Consider the following 20,605-nt stretch of genomic DNA (forward strand, 5'->3'; position numbering starts at 1 on the left):
CATCCAACCAGATGTTTAGACCGACTGTGTGGTCATAGCTGTAATCTGGAACGGTGTTTCAGCTACGCTGTAAATGTTTAAATCCGATTTGCTCGTTAAGTGGGACGCAATGCTGCTGAGCGACACAGGGGTGTGTTTCATGCACAGCATGGAATCCCAACCACTGACAGGCAACTGTGAGGGCAAGTGTCCATGTAGAGTTTGCTTTGGTAGTAAAGCACTGGAAGAGTGCTCAGGACGGGGGCGCTGCATCCCAGTGCTTTAAGTAAAAACGCTGCACATGGATTTTGTTTCTGTAAAAATCATCCGGAACATTCACAAAAGAGATTATTTTGTGTTTATTGGGACAGACACGGCCAGGATAAACTTCTCCATTGGTTATCAAAATGGCAAGTCTGATTGGTTGCCTGAAAAAGAAGCTCCAGTGATGACACCAGTGCCTTTCTAAAGAGCTCAGACCAGCTGCACAAAAAAGACAAAACACTCTGATTAAAGCTTTTTTCAAGGCGGTTATTTGGTCTCTATCTTCGTTGGGATTACCTGAAAAATCAGTATAAAATACACCCTCACAATGTTAACTGCCCATAAATCTTTCAATGATGACAAGTATCAAATGGGCATGTTTGCTGTGCAAATTATATGTCTCCCTTTGTTTTGACTTCCCCTAAACGTGTGATCAATCTAAGTATGTCATGCTTAAGTACAATTAGACTATAAACTCTGAGCGAGGGGCAAAGCCTTGGGAGAAATATCAAATTTTTTCTTGTCTTCTGTTTTCCCACAGCACCGTCTGCCTGATCCTCCTTTTCTCCCAATATCTCAGCAAAGTCGATGTCCCAATGATCGCGTACAAGGATAAGAAGTGGAAGGTTTTCCAGTATCCACTGTTCAAGCTCTTTTCTGTGAGTTGCCAACAACTCATACACACATCGTTTCCTATTCCAGGAAAAAAAAGTAATACACAACATTTTTGTGTCAGCTCTTTTGGCCCATAAAACAGTTTATAACCCCCTTGTTTTGTTTCAAAACTATAAAGTTTGATGAAAAGCACAGTGCATAAATCATCCAGTATCGAGCCAGAGTCTGACACTCCTACGCAACACTAGATTTCCGCAGCGATAATGTTCACCTGAAGTTCCCAATGGTCTGCAGGTGGATCGCATATCTTGCAACCGGTTCATCTCATCGACTTCACATTTGGCATGTCTCAAGTGAATTCCCCATTAATGTGCAATGCTGGGTTTGGACATGTAATACATTTAATATTGATTAAAATTGAATAAACACATATGAACAGTAATTAAGCAAATTCAGCTTTCTTTAATTAAAAACAGTAACAATAAAATCTTTTTAAGAAAAGTGTCAGTATATCGTAGAACAATTTGAGGAGGATTCACTAATGAATCCTCCTCAATACAGTGAATGTAAAACTGTACTGTAAAGCGCTTTGAGTGGTCATCAAGACTAGAAAAGCGCTATATAAATACAAAACCATTTACCATTTACTAATGAGAAGGAATAATTCTGAAGTAGGTCCAGAGCATCAACACAAGCCAAGAGAACAGAACATTCCAAATAGACTGGTCTAGAAGTGACACCACATCGAAATGGCAAAATCAAAGATTACATTTTGAAAAAAGACAAGGTGAGTGGAAGAATTAAATCAGAGTCTGGTATGATGTGAAGGTTTTCGGTCTTGTGTCTGTGCCTTAAGCCAAAGAACCGAATGTATATACAGTAAAAAATCACTGTGTAGTCACACTTGATTCACAGACTCAGCGGGGACCAAAACAATTTGTTCTAAAGAAAACTATTCTGTGAGTTAAGTATTCTTTTTTTTTGTCTGTGTAGTGAATGTATACAGAGCTTTCTTTACAGCAGTCATTTTGACATGAAACAGTAGCTACACACATGTGTTACTTGCCATACAGAACAGATTAAGGTGATGACTAACACGTTTGTCAAACTGCTAGTTCTTGTCAAAATGACTGCTGTGCTAAAGATCTATATTCTGAGTTGTTAGTTGTTCAGTTTATTAAGAACACCTAGCTCAAACTAAGGCAATTTAATACGACAGCCTACTACAGACGGCCTTCAATAAATCCTTCATTTAACTTCATAAAAGGTTCAAAGGCCAGTGTGTGTGTGGAGCTTCCTGGGAAACAAGAAAAAAAGTGTTGCCAAAGTTATTTTTTATGGGTGATTTCCTATTTGTTAAGTCTTTCAATTAAGACTCTTTAAAATGTATTATATACTTTAAAGCATGTCCACTGTAGTGCATCACGGAAGCATTTTGGTGTAAAAAAGACAGTAAAAGTTAGTAGGGTAAAATATGACCAGATTATGACTGGATTTATATCAAACCAACAATACATTTAGCTGAATTATTTATCATTCTGTATTATTTCACTTGCTCACTGGTCGCAAGGGTGGTGCTATATTTTATGGAGGCATTGTCATTTTAACCATTCCATCAAATGGGTCCCCTTGAATACTTTGAGCGAGTCCATTAGTGGAACTAAAGTATAAAACATACTTAAATTGTTCATGTGTTGTAGGGTCGTAGGACACTTGGGAAGCTGAGATTACATTTGGTCCTGGTAGCCCTTTGAAGTTATATATAACATATATATATACTGTATATATTAAGTTGCCATGATGGTTATATCATATGTGCTCTGAGCTTCCAAGTACAGTACTTTTAGGAAGCAGAGATAAATAATTTTGTTTAAACGTATTGGTTTAATTAAAATAGAAAAAAACACAACAAAACAAATTTAATTGATAACCTGAGGTTTTATTAGCTCTTAAAAAATAACCATTATCTTTACATTTCTTCCCTTTCAAGGACAAATTAAATCATGTTTCTAATTAGCCTGGGGAGGAACCAGATGGCTCTGCATAGCTCAAGTTTTCATTTGTGATGCCCTGCTAGAGCTTTAGAGTCATTAGGGGAGGGGGGAAATGCATATAAATGTATGAAATAATGAACAAGTACAAACGTATGAAAAGCAGGATTTAATCATTTTGGTTTTTTCTTCAGGGTTATTTCATGGTCTCGGTTTGATTTGAGCAAACACAATTACAGTCTAAGTGTTTAGAGGGATAATGTGTCCAATCCCTCACCTCCAACGGTCTTGTGATTGCAGTCACCACCTCTTAGAGATCTCCTGTGGTGACGGACCAACACAGGGAGTGTTTTTTTAACCTGTTTTAAACTAAGGATGGATTTAGATTAAGGACACATCCAAACATTTTGTTCAAATCCAAACAGACAAATTAAGGGTGAACAATATTCACACTGTGACAAATTTTCAGTAGGTTTTTCAGTGAAGATTATTTTTGTAGCTTGACCTTTTTTCCCCATCAATAAGTAGCACAGTTAATATTATTTTCCTCTTCAACAACAGCCAAAATAAATAAGGCGTGTGGTTTTGAAGTTCCCTGGATGTTGACTCTGTTAAGACGGTGAGGATAGAGAACATTGACATTAAAGACATGCTGACTCAAGTCATAAAGCTTTAAAAGAACAACAGAACCAATCCCACTGAAGACAGAGGCCCCTCAGGTGAACTACCGGGCTCTGAGTCATGTTTGACTTCAGGGTTCTGTCTCTAAATACTTTATGAATGGCAGGTCCACACATTTTAGCAGAGTGACTCAAATGTTGTGCAATCTAGCAAAACCCCAAGGGCCATCCACAAGAAAAAAAATCTTCACTGCTCTGAGTTTTTATAGCTATTCATTGGTATCTGTTTAACTGAATGAAGCAGGGATAATACAGCAGCATAGGAGGGTTGGCCAACAATTAATAATACACAGAAATTTGACATGAAAGGGCAATAATGCATGTATGCATGTACACAGTGCATATGCGCTTATTACATTGAATGTGTAATTTTAAATATTTTAAATTAAGTACAGTATATAGGATTGTAAATATGGCTTTTTTTTTACTTCATCAAAATCGATTTAATTTGTATTGCACCACAATATTATAGAGAAACCCAAAAGTTCCAACAATGAGCAATCATTTTGGCGACTGTGGAGAAAAAACAAAAAAACTTTAACTGGAAGTACTCCAGAACATTATCATTATCGTTAATACCAAAATTATTTATTTTCATTTTTAGGATAGATTTGATTGTCATTGCTTTTTGATATGATCCAGATAACTGGCAGATAATGTCAACTGTATGGTTTGTATGGGACTTGAGTTCAATATTCTACTCAGTAGCTTAAAGGTCTTTAGTCTGTTCCTCACCAGACGTGGCACCAGAGTTGCTCAAGAAAGACATTTATAATAATGATTGTGTGTATGATTGATGAACTCCACTTGAAATACGATGTTCTCTGTCTCTCATAAATTATAGGCTTTGTTTGGGATGTGTGGCAGCTGGCTGATCTGCTTCTTACTGACCATCTTTGACGTCCTGCCTTCAAAGTCTAATGAGTATGGCTATTCAGCCAGGACCGACATCAGCCTGGACGCTGTGGCAAACTCCCCATGGTTCCATGTACCTTACCCTGGTACGTAAATCATCACATCATATTTATACCAAATCATATCATATCATGTCATATCATATCATATAATATCATATCATATCATTTCATACCTACTACTACCATTACTTATTTCCTAATATTGTTATTCACCTGCGTGAGGGTGTGGTCCAGGGCAAAAAGAAAGTCAGAGTAAAGTAAATCATTACATAGATATATTGTAAGGTTTGGTTAAGGTCATGGTAAGGGTTCATTTTAGGAAAGTAGTAAGGTTAGAATAAGTCAACTCAATGTTCTCTGAAGTCCTGTGTGTGTGTACAGTACATTAGTGCTACTTAAGGTCCTGAAGTAGTTGCACTTAATATTTATTTTATTTTGCTTGAATATAACAAATGCCAATGTATTGTGTTAGGTTATTTGAAACTGACGAGTGAAGTGCGCCCTACAGTTTACTCTCCTCTCAGTCTTCCAGACGCTCCTTAATTTCCCCTTTGACACGCGTCCAACAAATATACAAACAGAGGACTTTCTAGCTGTCAAGCTGATGATTGCACAACCGCTCTTTTATGATCTGCCAACATGTCATTAAATCTGTTGCCACAAATGAAAATGATCGTAATTTGTGTCAACTGCTTAAAGTATATCTTATATGTGTCAATGTTGATGTCCATGACTTAACAACAACAAGCTGTTGAAAGAACATGTGCTGCTGTAATATCATAATTATTATTTTAGCCCTTCAGTGTTTTCATCTCATCACGCGATATATGGATATGTGGAGCTGAGAAAATCCATTTTAGGGTCTGCTTGACAAACTGAAATGTGAATGGTAAAGCCATGCAGTTTGGTAGCTTATTGATTATTTGCACAGCTTGGGACTTACTGTTTGCACATGGCACATTCACTCTGACCCTTTAATCCACATTTGAGTCTATCATGATTACAGCAACAACTGTAGCAATTAAAGAAAACTTGTATATGTGAGCAGCCCCAACACAGTTTTTAACAAGTTAGGAAATATCAGCACGCAATGTTTTTGGCACGGCTTGGTATTATTCAGCTCGTAAAAATGGATATATACAACAAAGGCGCCAACAATAATTTATAACATGACGTATTTTTTTTCCTTCACTGATACAATGAAGGAAAAAAGTTATGTCAAAGGCTTAAATCTTCAACTGACTTGACAGTGATCATGCAGACATTGACACTGACAGGAGATATTAAATAAACTCATATGGGATTTTGAAGGATAATCAACCGCCATCTCGGAATAAGCTGAAAAATCCCCATCCTAGGCCACAACCTCACAAAGAAATCTAATTGCTACTCTGTAGATTTGCAATGCATTGCTGACATTTGAGGAGGGATTTATGGATTTGAATGATATGGACACGTGTCATTATTTTCATGTGTGACTTGATGCATTCTGTGTGGCCCGACATGTTTGTGCATGTCTTTGAAAGGTTATTATCAGGCTCAAGAATATCTGCATCATGAACCCGCTGGCATCAATATGCTTTCAGAATACTATTACGTTCAACGTTTGCCACCTGCACCAGTGGATGCCTGCTTTCAAGTACACACTAGTACTGTTTTTACAGCTTAAGGGGGAATAGTTTGTGCAGTGACATGCATACAAAAGATTAAAACCAAGGCAAAAACATCATCATGTCTACATTACACAATATATTTATAAATGATGCAACCTTCAACAAATATATTATCGAGACAAAACCACAAATATTACTACATAGGACCAGATTAGGTATACAGATGACATAATATTCACAGTAAAGTGCCTGGGGATATTATCAAACTACATTTGGAATTAGAATATCTTTGGCAGGTAAGGACAACGACTTTGTGTTTTGATGAAAGGAACAGCAATGGGTGAGGATGAGTGCTGCTTTTGCAACTGCCTATGGGGCTTTAAATGTCACTCAGCAACATCATCATTTGTTATGGTTTGGGATGGGTATTCAAGTACTTGGAAAGTGTTTGCACTTTGTAAAGACAGAAATGTTTGTAAGTCAAAAAAGATACGATGTAACAAGTCTGATACAAATCAATTTAACTTATGAATTCCGATTCTGCAGTATGTGTCATTTTGATTGTTGATTCTATTTCAACCTACAACTGCTTTCTCTACAGCTCATACCTCTACCAATGGCCAACAGCCCCATACAATTTAAATAATATGAATAAAATAAAACAAAATAAGTAAATAAAATAAAACTGCAGATACTAAAGCATTTATTTCTCATATGTGAATCTCAGAGACATAAGGAATCAAACACAATTTAATCAAACATGTTTGTGCAGAGTTATTGGTTTGCCAGAAAAAGTAATACTAGGAAAAGTATTCAGACTTGTTGAGGGTCTGTGTTAGATAAAACAGTAACCTATGTCACACATTTAACTGTTGAGTAATTAACAACATATATACACCTCATCAGAAATCTGTCTGTTTGTGTTTGTAGATCTGTGGATGTATGTAAAGTAAAGTTTTCCAATTCTGTACCCATAGGTCAATGGGGTATGCCAACAGTAAGTGTGTCTTCAGTGTTGGGTATGATGGCAGGCGTCTTGGCATCTACCATGGAATCAATCGGTGACTATTATGCTTGCGCTCGCTTGTCCGGTGCCCCTCCACCACCTACTCACGCCATTAACCGAGGTATTGCTGTAGAGGGCATCGGCTGCATCATGGCTGCACTGTGGGGAACTGGAAACGGCACCACCTCCTATAGCCAGAACATCGCTGCACTAGGCATTACCAAGGTAGTACTCATGTTAATCTCATCTCGTATTTAAGGACTCTTTAAAGCTGAACAATTGATATTTTTGTCCTCTTGGAAACAAGGAGAATTCTGTGGAATGGTGGTGTTGATGTCACCCTTTTAAGTTTGTAGACACAATTTACAAACAGTTGGCTATGTCTATATCAAATCAACATTAACATTTAATTGGACCAGATAGCAGCTTGCTTTCAGTGGTTTTATCAGATCAGTATTATGGAAAACAGGTTCCAGTGCATGGGTTTGATGAAAACAGAAAGATTAAACCATAATGTACATAGTAGGATAACGTTTATTCTGCATGGGTTTGTCTTCATGAACAGTGCTCACAGCAATTCTTTTTTTTTTAAATACTGTTTTAATCATTGACTGTTTTTTCCAGCAGATTGATTTGGAAACATTCTGGCAGTAAGCATTGGAGGCATATCTCTTTTTGACACTCCACTAGCACACCAGGATTTTTCCTGGAATGCCCAACTTTGTTTTCAATCTGCAGTTGTCTTGATGTTCACAGAAGCACATTTGTGTTGTCAGCATATGCTTTTCATTCTTTCAATGGCAGGACTGCTTTATAGTCTGTTGACGAACACTTGTCTGATCATGCCTCAGTCAGTGAAGCACTAAAAGTTTAGAGTACTCTAATGGGTAACTGCCCCTTGGCACTTCCCCTTGAAAGAATTCCCACTTTTGTTTTTAATGGTTGTGCTTTTAAATGAAAAGTCAAGTGAACTTTAGTGACATTAGCCTTTCAAGAGCCTAGAGCCGGTTTGGGGAACATCCAGCAACTGAGTCATATAGGGCCCCCTTGAGAGTTTGACTGTCAGATCATAGTAAACACCTATATAGCAGTTGTCACATGTCATGACTGCCAAGAAGAGCAAATTATATGCACAATGTGATGTGTTGCAATAGAAAATTACTATAATTGATAAAATAATTGTAACTAACCAAAGCCCAAGAAATAGCCCTGATAGTCCCCACTGCTAGGCGGAGATCCAGAAGGAATAATGCTGACTCCTTACAAACGTGTGACTGTTATGCTCTCTAAACATTCAAGTAATATGAGGATTTCAATCAACATCGCATTTTTGATATCTACTAATGAAAACTAGTATTTGGCAAGTGTTAAACAGCAATAAGTGAAAGTGTGAAAGTGTACCTAGACCACACATCTACTTCAGCAAACCTGTACGCTAGCCACATAGGCAGACTGGACTTAACATCATTAAATATCAGGTCTATGTTACTATACCTATCAGGATTTATGTTTTTTACTGAAACTTTATTACACAACATCAAGGAAATGAGGTGGGGTGGACACTTTATTCCTCTGCAAACTGTTGACATAAAGAATTTTTGGCTTTTCTGAATATGTTGCACCTAAGTTGAGATCCTTCTGTTGAGTGATGTTAGTAACCGTCTACATGTCCCTAAAAGACAATAATTAGCTAAATTACTGTTTGCCATGTGTATTGATTTTAGCCCATCTTGAATTGCTTTAGACTAAGTTCAACACACAATATAGGGTAATATTTTAGACCTACAGTAATTATTTGCCAAGGTCTGAACATGTCTGATGTTATGGTGATAGCTCTTAACACAGGCTTTTTACATCCACACGTGCTCTGCCAACAATGCCTTTCAATTGACAGTTTAGTTCGACAGCTGCCATTGCCCAGATGAAGATCAAAAGTTGCCGCTGGCCCCTGCATCAAAATATTCGACTTAACTTGGCACATTGTCATGCCCAAAATTACAAGTTAAATTAAATTTGATGAAAGTGGGGTCTAAAAGTGCATCGTATTCCTCTGCCTTTTATCTTCCTCTTCCTTTACAGTAAAGTTTACCACATTCACCAAAGACCTGTGTTAACAAATTACACCTTGTTGAAACTGTCAAATAGTAAACACACATTAAAATTGCATTTGACAGTTTAGATAATACTTTAAACTGCAAGAATTTGAACCACCTGGTCAGAGCAGCTATCCAAACTGGAAGATGGTCCTGATTGGCCTATTATTACCATTTGTTCTTGGCCTCTGTAAATTATCAGAAGAATGGAGGCTAAAGTGAAAACCACCTCCAGTCAACAAACCACCTCCAGTCCACATATGAGAATTCTACTGTATCTTGATCAATTATTGACTCTTTCCAAAACCCATGCTGGCAAAACTGAAAAATAAAAACAATTCTCCTAACAGTATTGGTGGCAAAACCGACATTTGGATGAAAGTACACCAGTGACCATATGCGTCACATAAAAGTGAATATGGATAAAATGTCTTGTATTCTCCTGGCAAACACTAATACTGTTGACAGACATACTTTGTATTAATTTAATTGATGTGTCAGTTTGATATACACAAGCCCATTTAAAACGACAGCCTGTCTTTGAGTAAAAACAGATCCCACCTCAGGTAAAAGCCAAAGTAAGTGGTGAAAGGTTTATGGACTCCTTTATGCAATTATTTTTGCGAGGACGTCTTCTTTGTAGCCGATTGTCTAAATCAAAAGGATCACAAACATGATAGCGTGCCATTCAGGGCTTTTTGCCCATGCCTCAACCTGATGAAAAATAAATAAAACAGATATTGCAACAATGATTAAATTAAACAATCTTGTCCCTGTGCTCTTTTTATGCCAGGTTGGCAGCAGACTGGTTCTCCAGACGACTGGTATTCTCATGATCATACTGGGAATCTTTGGGAAGTTTGGAGCAGTTTTTATCACCATCCCAGACCCGGTCATTGGAGGCATGTTCCTCGTAATGTTTGGAATGATTGCAGCTGTTGGGATATCCAACCTTCAGGTAAATGCATCTCAATTATTATACATATTCAATACATTATATCCAGTTTTTTTCACAGTATCATATTTAATTTGGCAGACACTTCTAAAGCACCTGCTCTATAGAGTAATAAGACACCCGTTCCACGTAAAATCAAGACCCTGTGACACAAAACATAATTAGCTGAAAAGGTCAATCAATCAAATTGTATTCGTATAGCCAATATTCACATATCACAATTTGTCTCATAGGGCTGAGGAGGAGAATTTAACACAGGAGAAATGTGCTCTCTTTTCCCGGTTCCTGTCAGGACAGGTGCTGCAGCATTTTAGACAAGCTGCAGAGTCTTTAACGACTCCCTGCTAGAGCCTGATAATAAGGAATTACAATAATCAAGCCTGGATCTAACAATGGCAGGGACACATTTTTCTGCATCCTTTTGAGACAGGACATGTCTGATTTTTGAGATTTTACTTAAGTGAAACAAGGATGTCCTAGAAATGTGAGAATTAAAGGACAAATCTGGGTCTGGGAGTGCTGGACTGCCACCATGGAGCTGATTGGCTATCGTCTCATAAAGAATTAGCCTCTCAGGCCAATGACCAATAAATTGGGGGTTTCGGTGTAGACATGATATCCGGAGCCAAGACTCTGTCTTCGTTTCACTACACACTGTTTACAGTCCTACTAGTTTCTTTTATGAAAAAAATTGAACATTTTTCACAGCTATCTCTATTTACAGCTATCTGCATATAAATGCAGATATATTCAAAAGTCGATAGCCATGTCATTGTGTTTGGTCTTTTTTGCTCTCCACACATACTGTATCTCCAAAGGAAACATATGTAAATCAGTTTTCTGTGTTTTGATACCCCTCTTAAACTGCGCCCAAAGAACCAGTCTGAACTGGGTCAGACAAACAGCCTTAGTCCTCCTATTTAAGATCCTTGCATTTGACTGTTCTGCATCTTCACTCTGAGATCCCTGTGACTCTCTCTGTTGATCCTTTCTGCAGAAAAACCCCTCGTAAAATACACATTAGAGAGACAAATTTGGTGTTCCAGCCTTTTGTATTTCCATATTTCCATCACAAACATCATTGGTCAAACTAGAGACAGTAACCAGAAGGCTTCCAGCTCCAAAACCATGTCCCTCCCTAACAGCTTCTACATATTCACAAGTAGAATCATTTTATAGAGATTACACTGGCACTGAACCTGTGACCTAACATACAAGATAAAACTGATAATTCCTATAAGGATCAGTTAATGAAAATATACTTTATTGGGGAGCGCATCTCAATTGATTTGGTAAAGTCATTAAAAGAACAAAGCAAAATGACAAACTAAAGTATCAAGAGTACTCAGCAGTGGACTCTACACAATTAAAAGCTGCATGTCAGATTTTAAATACCATACCATTACTCTAACTGCATGTCTTTTAAGCAGGCCAGTTACTTCCCCTTAAGAGTCTCTGTCCGTGATACATCTGTGGGTGGTGATATACTTTCAGTGTGAGTGTGGATGGGAATCAGTCCAAGCAACAAGATGAGCTTGGGTCAACTGTAACCCTCTTTCCTGGTACGGCATGTTTCAATTTGATTAATGCAGGATGTGTTGGGGCAGGTATTAAGAGCTATTGCTAATTAAAACCAACCACAACCTATTTCTTTTAAATTATTCTCTTTAGAAGATTAGATATAATTTCCTGTTCACAAAACGACATTAAAAAAATCATATTTTATCATACAGAGAGTAAGCATGCCAGTATATAATCTTTTCCTATATTCATGTCAAAGCATCAAGCCTCCAAACGTTTTCCTTGACAGACACGAAGGTCATCAAAGCACAAATCAGAAAAGATTATTTGATGAAGACATAAAATATTGCCACTTAATAACTCTTTTATTAGGTAATTGGGCTTTAGAATGTAAACATGTAGCTGTTTTGGAATGTCTAAAATGTTTTTATACTGAGCAGTTCCTCCAATTCCAAGTAGCAGGAAGTTAGAGGGAGTATTGGTCAGAAAAGAAAGTCAGTTGAAATATAATCGTATTGGTAAAGCTGACTCAAGGCCAAAGTTACACCCAAATACTTCATTTTGCCTGAGAGAGGGTTATTTTTACTTTCTTGGGGAAATTGGGCTTTTTCAGAACTTTATTACAGTAAAGCATATTAGTAAAATACGTAAGCAGAAAGTTAAAATTTCCCCCCAAAAGAAGTGAGAAGTGATACTTGTTATCTCTCTACAGATCGACAGCTATGTCAACCCCCCTCCTTCATTTTGCAGGATTATGGTCATTCTGTGTAATGAGCCTGGAAATATCTTCTCCAGCTGAATGAACAGAACAGCACATTAATTTCCTCACATTCTGGCCTGTGCTGACCTGTCATGACTGAATACATGCGAATCCTGCAACATAATAAAATGCAGGCTTTTTTTTGAAATTCAAGATTATTATTTCTAATCACATTTTAGTCAAATTTGGTAGCCAGCTGACACAGACCAACAAAATAATGGTTTCCATCTGAGAGTCAGTTAACCAATTGAAATAAATTTGTATCACATAGTCAGCTCTCTCTCTCTCTCTCTCTCTCTCTCTCTCTCTCTCTCTCCTCTCTCCTCTCTCCTCTCTCCTCTCTCCTCTCTCTCTCTCTCTCTCTCTCTCTCTCTCTCTCTCTCTCTCCCCAGTATGTGGACCTGAATTCATCCCGTAACCTCCTCATCCTCGGCTTCTCTACCTTCAGTGGACTTGTTTTACCCACCTGGTTTCACTCCAATCCTGGCATCATTGACACAGGTTATTTCCCCCCCCACACACACACACACACACACACACACACACACACACACACACACACACACACACACACACACACACACACACACACACACACACACACACACACACACACACACACACACACACACACACACACACACTTGTCTCTCTATAGCTGTGAGGACACTCATTGACATAATGCATTCCCTGGCACCTTACCCTAACCTCACTGACTGAGTCCTGCCGCAGCTTGCTACTTGCTGAGGCTGAATAACTGCGGTCACTTTTACAGTTTTGAAAGACAGCTGCAACCAGCTACACCACAGACCAAGTAACCAGCCCATGTTAGAACAGGCAACAACTCCACACATAATTACTTTCACCTCCACCATACACAGATTTGTTTATTTTGACAGAAAGATGCGCAGATTGACTTCCCAGCGACAGCAGACAGGAAAGCAATGATCTTGTGACAACATGAAGTCTGGCATGTTCTTAAAATGGTCACAAACTGTCCGACAATGCGGAAGTAACACTGAGGTTTGTTGAGATGGTAGATGGACTCACTAAAAGAGCACCTTGCTGTTTCAACCATATGGCCAGGAATTCATACAATAGTTTTTATTTTTTTATATAACGTCACCAGAACCACTAGAAAGACAAATGACTGAGGGCAACACACATTACTAAGAAACGAAGTGCACCAAAACACCCACACTTGTTTTTAATATACACTGTTGGCCCACACACAGTGTTGACGTGGGTTAACTTGTCAAAATACTTATTTCCCAGCATCGATAGGCATCAACTCTTACTAAAAGCAGCAGATTTATCACATTTTCTCACTCAGATCAGCACATCCCAGTTACTGTACCTCAATTACCTTTTCATCTGTACCCGTACCAGGGCCACACGTGTCAATACCAAGAGTCAGATGAATCTAAAGCTGACTAAATAATATCACATTCACAATCTGTAAACAAACATTCATATGTGTATGTTTTTCATCTTAAGTCTGGCCTTCTCATTTTTGTTATGATAAAACAAAGATAGATGCCAAAAAACAATGCCAAAAATGGTATATATCTAGGTTAATCCCTATCGCAGGAATGACAGCGAGAGGGAGGCTGTGTGCTGCAACTGCTCCACTTACAGATTACACTAGAAAAGATAGCAGCGGTTCTGCCAGCCTAAGCTCCTGAGGTCAATGTATACCGAAATCCACAGGCCCATATGGCAAACACTTGGTTACCTTTAGTCTTTAGCCTAGATTTTAAAGTTGAAGGGAGAGCCTTTTTAATTGTCTTACCTGAGCCTGAGCCCTGATAATGTTTTTTGTGTGTTTGTTTTACCCCCAAGTAGTTAGTTTTGGGATAGAGAGGTCAGTCGTTTAACGCTCATTTGGCAGACACTTGGCCCCCTGAGTTCTGTGCGGTGTAAAGAGCTGCTCGGCTTTCGCACTCTTGAGTCTGTCACAGCCACTCATGACTTGGGAGCGACTGTGGCTCAGGAGGAAGAGCGGGACTTTGACTTCTCTGTGGTTTAATCTGAGGCTTCTCCAGCTCATTCCCACCTCGAAGTGTCCTTGGGGCAAAACCCCCAAACTCAGAAAACCAAATTGCCCCTGATGCCTGTACTATCACAGTGTCAATGGGTGACAGAGATGTATGATGGAAAATGGGTGAATGTGATTTTCTATAATGATGCAGTCCTTTTAGAATTTTGCTTTTTACTTGTGGTATTAGGGTGTGGTTGTTATATATTTAGAGTTCAAACATGCAGGTGCTGTCAGTCTTTAGGAGGGTGTAATTGTGAGGGAGTCTCAAACAGTGACATTAGCTGCCTGGGGAAATATAGTCCAAAACTAGTTCAGTCAGACAACTCACGTTCCAACATTTATTGCAGCATTACAACAGATTTAGTGTTTGGCGTCTAGGCTCCAACTTAATCTCTCCCCCATATGATTACACAGGAATGATGGGAGTGATGAGCAAATACTTGTAACCCCCCCCCCCTGTTGAAGCCTACAGGTGGATGCTGGGCTGGTGGAGGGGCTGAAGCAACAGGTGGCAATACTGCAGCAGCAGTGCAAGCAAGAGGGGTTGATTGGAAATGTCTCTCTGGTTAAATAGACCACCTGATAAGGTGGGTGTGTACTATGATGGTTGTGGAGAGTGAGGTATGTCACGTGATTTATGTAAAATGATTGGCGCAGCACAGCTCGAGTTGCCTGTCAGAACTAGCTCGCCGGCGTCGCCACATTTGTGATTATCGTTAAATACATAAATTATCATTGAAGTCGTGCACACTTATATTATCATGAAAGCCGGGCACACAGTTTATTCTTTTATATTCCCTTTAACTTTGGTATATTACAGATTACAGATGTTACTGACTGACTTTCATGAATGTTTGTATCATTCTTTTTTTACTGATGATTGCCGCTCTATTGGCATAAAAGCTGTTATTTAATTAATCTATTTGCTGAGTCACACAAGTTCTTGTGATTATTTGTGAATCCGATTTGTATTGTGTCAGCTCTTGAAAAAGTTTCACGTTCAAAAGAAAATAAGCGTGCACAGAGTTCACAGAGGTTAAAATTCACACATTACCACTAAAGTTTAATCTAGGTTTCAATCCGGGTTAAGTGTGTGCTCCAGTGAACTCAAATGGCAGCGGTTGAGGTAAAAAGCATTTTTCACTCACTACTGGCTAGTCAGGTAGGAAGAAGGAAGCTAGAGGGAAAATAACAAAACCAAAAAAAGTCAAATACTGGAAATCACCCATTTTAAATCAAGTTAATACGCAAACAAAAACATATGCGTAACAGGTAGAACTCAATATAGTTTAACCATCAAATAGTATTCTACTAAATGAAATTAGACCATTTGAAGCTTCTGCAAACACAAATCTGATTGATCAGAGAACTTAGAAACAGTCAGAGATCAATCACAGGCCATCAGCTGATGATTCCTTGCTTTTGATGATGCATTGATCGGGCCTAGCAGCATCGCTGTGGCCACCGGCTATGAAGTGCAATCAAAAGAGCAATTCTCAAGATTAAACAGCTCGTCCCTGCAAACATAAGACCTTGATCCCATGAGTCATGTGATGCGAGTGTCTCCCAGGAAAGTGCTAATCCAGAGTTCAAGACTGAGCATAAAGGCTTGTCTGGTTTCTCAGGTCAAGGCTGCTTACCTCCCAATCCTCTTGGCTAGCCCCCATGTCACTGGCTGTAATCTGCCTGGCTGAGATAAAATACTGGCTGAGATAAAATACTCTTGCTCCTGAGTCTTTCCCCAGCCTCAACACTGAGCGCATAGCTGCTCACAAGACGGAGCCTGTCAGTACTGCTTGTAAACAAACTGCTGCTCACCCAGACATCTTTAGATGTACAGATTGTGAGACTTAAAATCAACTCAGCAGGTGCCTTGAACTTTTGACTTATACCTCTCTAGGCTGGAAATGTTTGTGTGTGTGTGTGTGTGTGTGCGCGTGTGATATGGGATGGGTTCCTTGAACAAGAGTGTGTTCAGAGGCAAACTACGTCAGTACTGTTTGCGATTCTTGATTCAATTCAATACAACTTCATTAAGCAGTTTATTACCTAAGGGGCATTATGAAAACAGGACATGCAGGCATTCACATATTCAATGGAGCTCTGTATTCACCCATGTGCTAGTGGCAACACATGCCACATGAAAGGCCTGACTGAGGAAACTGGAGTGCCACAGTTGTCCAGTGATTACTGAGACTGCCCCTCAGCCACCAAACAACCTTTAGAAGGCCAAATATTTGGACTCCCCGTGAGGGCCTCAGCTTAATGCTCTCCATTATCAGAACTGCTTAACACTGACTGATCTGCCATTTGACCTATGAGGGAGGGCAGTTGAAACTACTTGTCAAGTCTTCTCAGGGTATGGTACCCCTATTTATTAGTGTCATTTCACTTCTCTCAGAAATAGTGTGTCATAAATATGGTTAACCTAAGAGGCAAATGTTTATGGCACATACCACACTGACCATGGCCAATGTGGTATGTGCCATAAACAGAAAAGGTCCCAGTAAATAACTTTAAGAAAAGAAAAGATAACCTACGATAACCTATCAAGAAGCTGAACAAGCTGTAAAAGATAACATGCATATATACGAATATATGCATGACAGACAGATTATGTTTAAGCACACTTGGTTTAAGTTAAAGGATAAATTCAGATAAGAAAAAAGATTGTTCACTTTTATGTTATTACTGCCTGCAACAGCACAATGAAGACCAATATGATGATTAATATTAATTATTGTGATTGCCCAGTGACTCTGCAGGCAGTACACTCTCATGTGCATCTGAATGACAGGTTCTCAGAGAGGGCAGGTGTTGCTTCATGCTGAGGACAGTCAAAAAGTATGGAAGATTTGACTAACTCGGCAGGATTTCTCGTGGTGCTACCAATGGCCAGTTGACTATGACATGGGCAATGTGTTTGTAAGAGAGAGAGCTTGAGACAGAAAGCGACAGCTGAAAAAATAAGTGCTTCAAGCATTTCTGCCATGACCAAATGGCACAAGACACTAAGGTCTTTTATTTTATCATCAGAGGTATACTTTATAATGTAGCATAGCTTTCCATCAGACACTAATATGTGTGCAGACATTTTGGGATGCAATAACTGAGGCACTGAATGCTGGGTCCCTTGAGGCTCTGACGGTGGCACAAGTTTAGAAAAAAGGGTTTGACATCAAAGTTGGAGGACAAGGTTACAATATCTGTAACCTTGAGGGGTTGAGGGAGAAAGTGACGATGTCCACCAAGAATCGTCACACAGAGGTAATTTATTTCATAATTGTTAAGATGAAATTTGCAATTTCTTGTGTTTTTGTAAATAGCGAGTGCAATTCAATCAGAACAAAATTGTATTGAAATGAAAACGGCATTGTTGCTTTCAACATTTAATTAATTGGGCTAAACAATGATGATGCAGGAGCGTAGGATGACGCGCATAAGACCTCTCACTACCAGTTGCCTGCGCTATGTCACACAGTCAACTTCCAAGATTAGATTTTGAAACAAGTCATTTTAACTTAACATCATTAAAGAGGCTGCATTACGCTGTAGCGAGCCAACACAACAACCCTGCCAGGACGACCCATATTTGTCTGTGTGTCTTCGTGCCGGTCTGGTTGTGGTTCTGCTCCAGGTGGTAATGGGATGCCATGAGCCATAGGTTGTTTAGGACACAGCATGATTATTCTGCACCTCCCCAGGTGTAAGGAACTAGCCGTGTCCAAGCACATCCAACGACTCTTGAGCTTCCCAAATGTGTGCTCTGTCAGGGAAGGAGTGTGGGCATTGATGTCATTGTAGTCCAGCTCTTGGGGGGTTTGAGGGTTGGCAAATTTAAGCAGAACTATATATATATATATATAAATATAAAAATATTTTCATAAACTCTCGTATCATCAGAGGTATACTTTATAATGTAGTATAGCTTTCCATCAGACACTGGGCCTGATGCACTAATATGTGTGCAGACATTTTGGGGTGCAATAACTGAGGCACTGAATGCTAGGTCCCTTGAGGCTCTGATGGTGGCACAAGTTTAAAAAAAGGGTTTGACATCAAATTTGGAGGACAAGGTTACAAGATCTGACAGGATGAGAGGCATTGAACAAACTCCACCGTGGAGTTTGTTCAGGGGTTGAGGGAGAAATGAATTGTAGTGCAGCTCTTGAGCTAAATCAACAACCATTTCATGGCACTAGAAATTGTTGGGAGTGACCAATCAATTATAGACTAATAAACTATTAAACAAAAGTCAAAACTGTTACATTTCAATATGAACATTCTTATATACTCTTTTGCAAACTAAGTAAACTATCTCAACTGGTATAGTTGAAGATATTATTTATTACAATAAATGATGAGGATGAGAGGGTGTCAATTTCATGGTTTTTTAATGCATTTGGTCAATGCATTAGTACATTTTATTATTTTAGTCTATTAAAGCCTTTTTGTGTTTAAATAAATGGAGTTTTAAAATACTTTGCATTTAGTTAAAAGGGTGTGTGTTTACATTTTGTAGGACAGCCAGTTCTTCATCATTTGTTTGAGTTTGAAAACACAGAGAGGATCTGGAGCAGTTTAAAAGAAGTGAAGAACTTGCGCCTAGTCTTTGCTTTAGGCTAGGAGCTCAAGACTACATTAGCCACTGCAAGCATGACATTTGGATCTCCAACCTGAACTGTTGGTGGTCGAAGGATGCATGGGTTGTAAAAGAAGATGGCAGTGGAATTTTTCCTTTTGTTGTGACTTTGACGACAGTATATCGGTGTATTGCTAAATCGGTGGACAACTTTTTAAGGATACTGCTATAGCCATACACAAATTATTTACAAAAAAAAAGGACAGTATTGGATGTAAAACAAAAATATTTTCATTAAACATTTTTTACAGAGCTGTCCAGTGTTATTATCTACAAATATTGTTTTCAGAGGGCAGTTGGAACTCAAGAGGCATAGTAAACTACTATTAAGTGGAAATTTACAAAATGTTTATTTTTGTTAAATGAATGAAATCTAAGGTCAAAGTATGATCCTTTGCCCATGAAGTGCTACTATTTCCAAGAAATAGTGAATACATTTTTATCATTTAGCTTACATAAAAAAGCCTTGTCTTCATGACAATTTCAATTTTGGACATGTGGGGGGAGTTTACATTTCAGATATATGGCTCAGAGATGAAAACAGGAATAGGGGTCATCTGGTCAAGAAATCCAAAAAGCAAGTATGTGATCCATCCAACAGACAGATCGGAGCCGGACCGTGTGTGGATTGGCTGTAATCCTGTCCTACAAGATTTACTGTCAAGCCCCAGTTGCTGTTGGTTTTGATTTTAAGAGGGCCTGTATTTCTTTCTGTTTTACTAGGCTGAACTAAAACCTGATCTCTGACCTTCATGTGGAGGAGGCAAGAGCAAAGAGAATCTCCCTTCAGAGATTTATAGTTGTCACTTTGTTATTTCACAAGGTAAATGTCAGGTTTCAAATGAAGTTCATTCTCTTTCTTTGATTTGAAGGAATAAAAGAACTGGACCAAGTGATTGTTGTGCTCTTCACTACCCACATGTTCATCGGAGGATTCCTTGGGTTCATCTTGGATAACACCATTCCAGGTTTGTGTGTTAGTCATAATAAATTGTTAAACAAGTCAAATCGTCACTGACAACCAACTTTCATCTTCAGGTACCGAAAAAGAGCGGGGCATCAAGAGCTGGCAGGAGAAGGTGCACCAGGAGGGCAAAAAAATGTGTGACCAATCTTGCTATGATATCCCTTTCTGCAACGGTATTTTGAAACGCTTTCGATGTTTTCAGTACCTGCCCTTCCTCCCTTCTTATAAGACCAACCAATAGGGGACATCCAAGTACTGAAGTGCTACCTTACAGGGTGGCCTTTGGGCCGGTAAAGCCAAACAGTAGTTCCCTTAGGATTGAGAGATAGAACAAGTGAAACTGGGAATTTGCATTGAAAACAGGCTTCTAAACTCACATAAATATTGTTGGCTCATAGGTTGTTTAAATGCTTCACATTATTCATGGTGATGTTAAATTGTCAGAGTGGAGTTATAAATGTGCTGACCACTGAGCCACTGTGAACTTTGTCTGCTCCAGTTTCCTCCCACACTTTAAAACAGGTTTGTGGATTGGATAAAACAAAGTGTATATCCTAAAAC

General features: G+C 38.8%; 1 protein-coding gene across 1 annotated transcript in view; it reads left to right on the top strand.

Annotated features, from left to right (window-relative positions):
* si:dkey-106n21.1 (solute carrier family 23 member 2) overlaps positions 1-20,285 on the top strand; it is a 39,708-nt gene extending 19,423 nt beyond the window's left edge. Inside the window, exons 6-12 of the mRNA XM_061076880.1 lie at positions 785-902; positions 4,374-4,530; positions 7,037-7,290; positions 9,952-10,116; positions 12,787-12,895; positions 19,950-20,045; positions 20,116-20,285. Coding sequence (XP_060932863.1) covers positions 785-902; positions 4,374-4,530; positions 7,037-7,290; positions 9,952-10,116; positions 12,787-12,895; positions 19,950-20,045; positions 20,116-20,285 — 1,069 coding nt within the window. The remainder of the gene's footprint in view (positions 1-784; positions 903-4,373; positions 4,531-7,036; positions 7,291-9,951; positions 10,117-12,786; positions 12,896-19,949; positions 20,046-20,115) is intronic.
* Positions 20,286-20,605: the final 320 nt, after the last annotated feature.

Source organism: Limanda limanda, chromosome 8 (genome assembly GCF_963576545.1).
Source record: "Limanda limanda chromosome 8, fLimLim1.1, whole genome shotgun sequence".
Taxonomy (NCBI): domain Eukaryota; kingdom Metazoa; phylum Chordata; class Actinopteri; order Pleuronectiformes; family Pleuronectidae; genus Limanda; species Limanda limanda.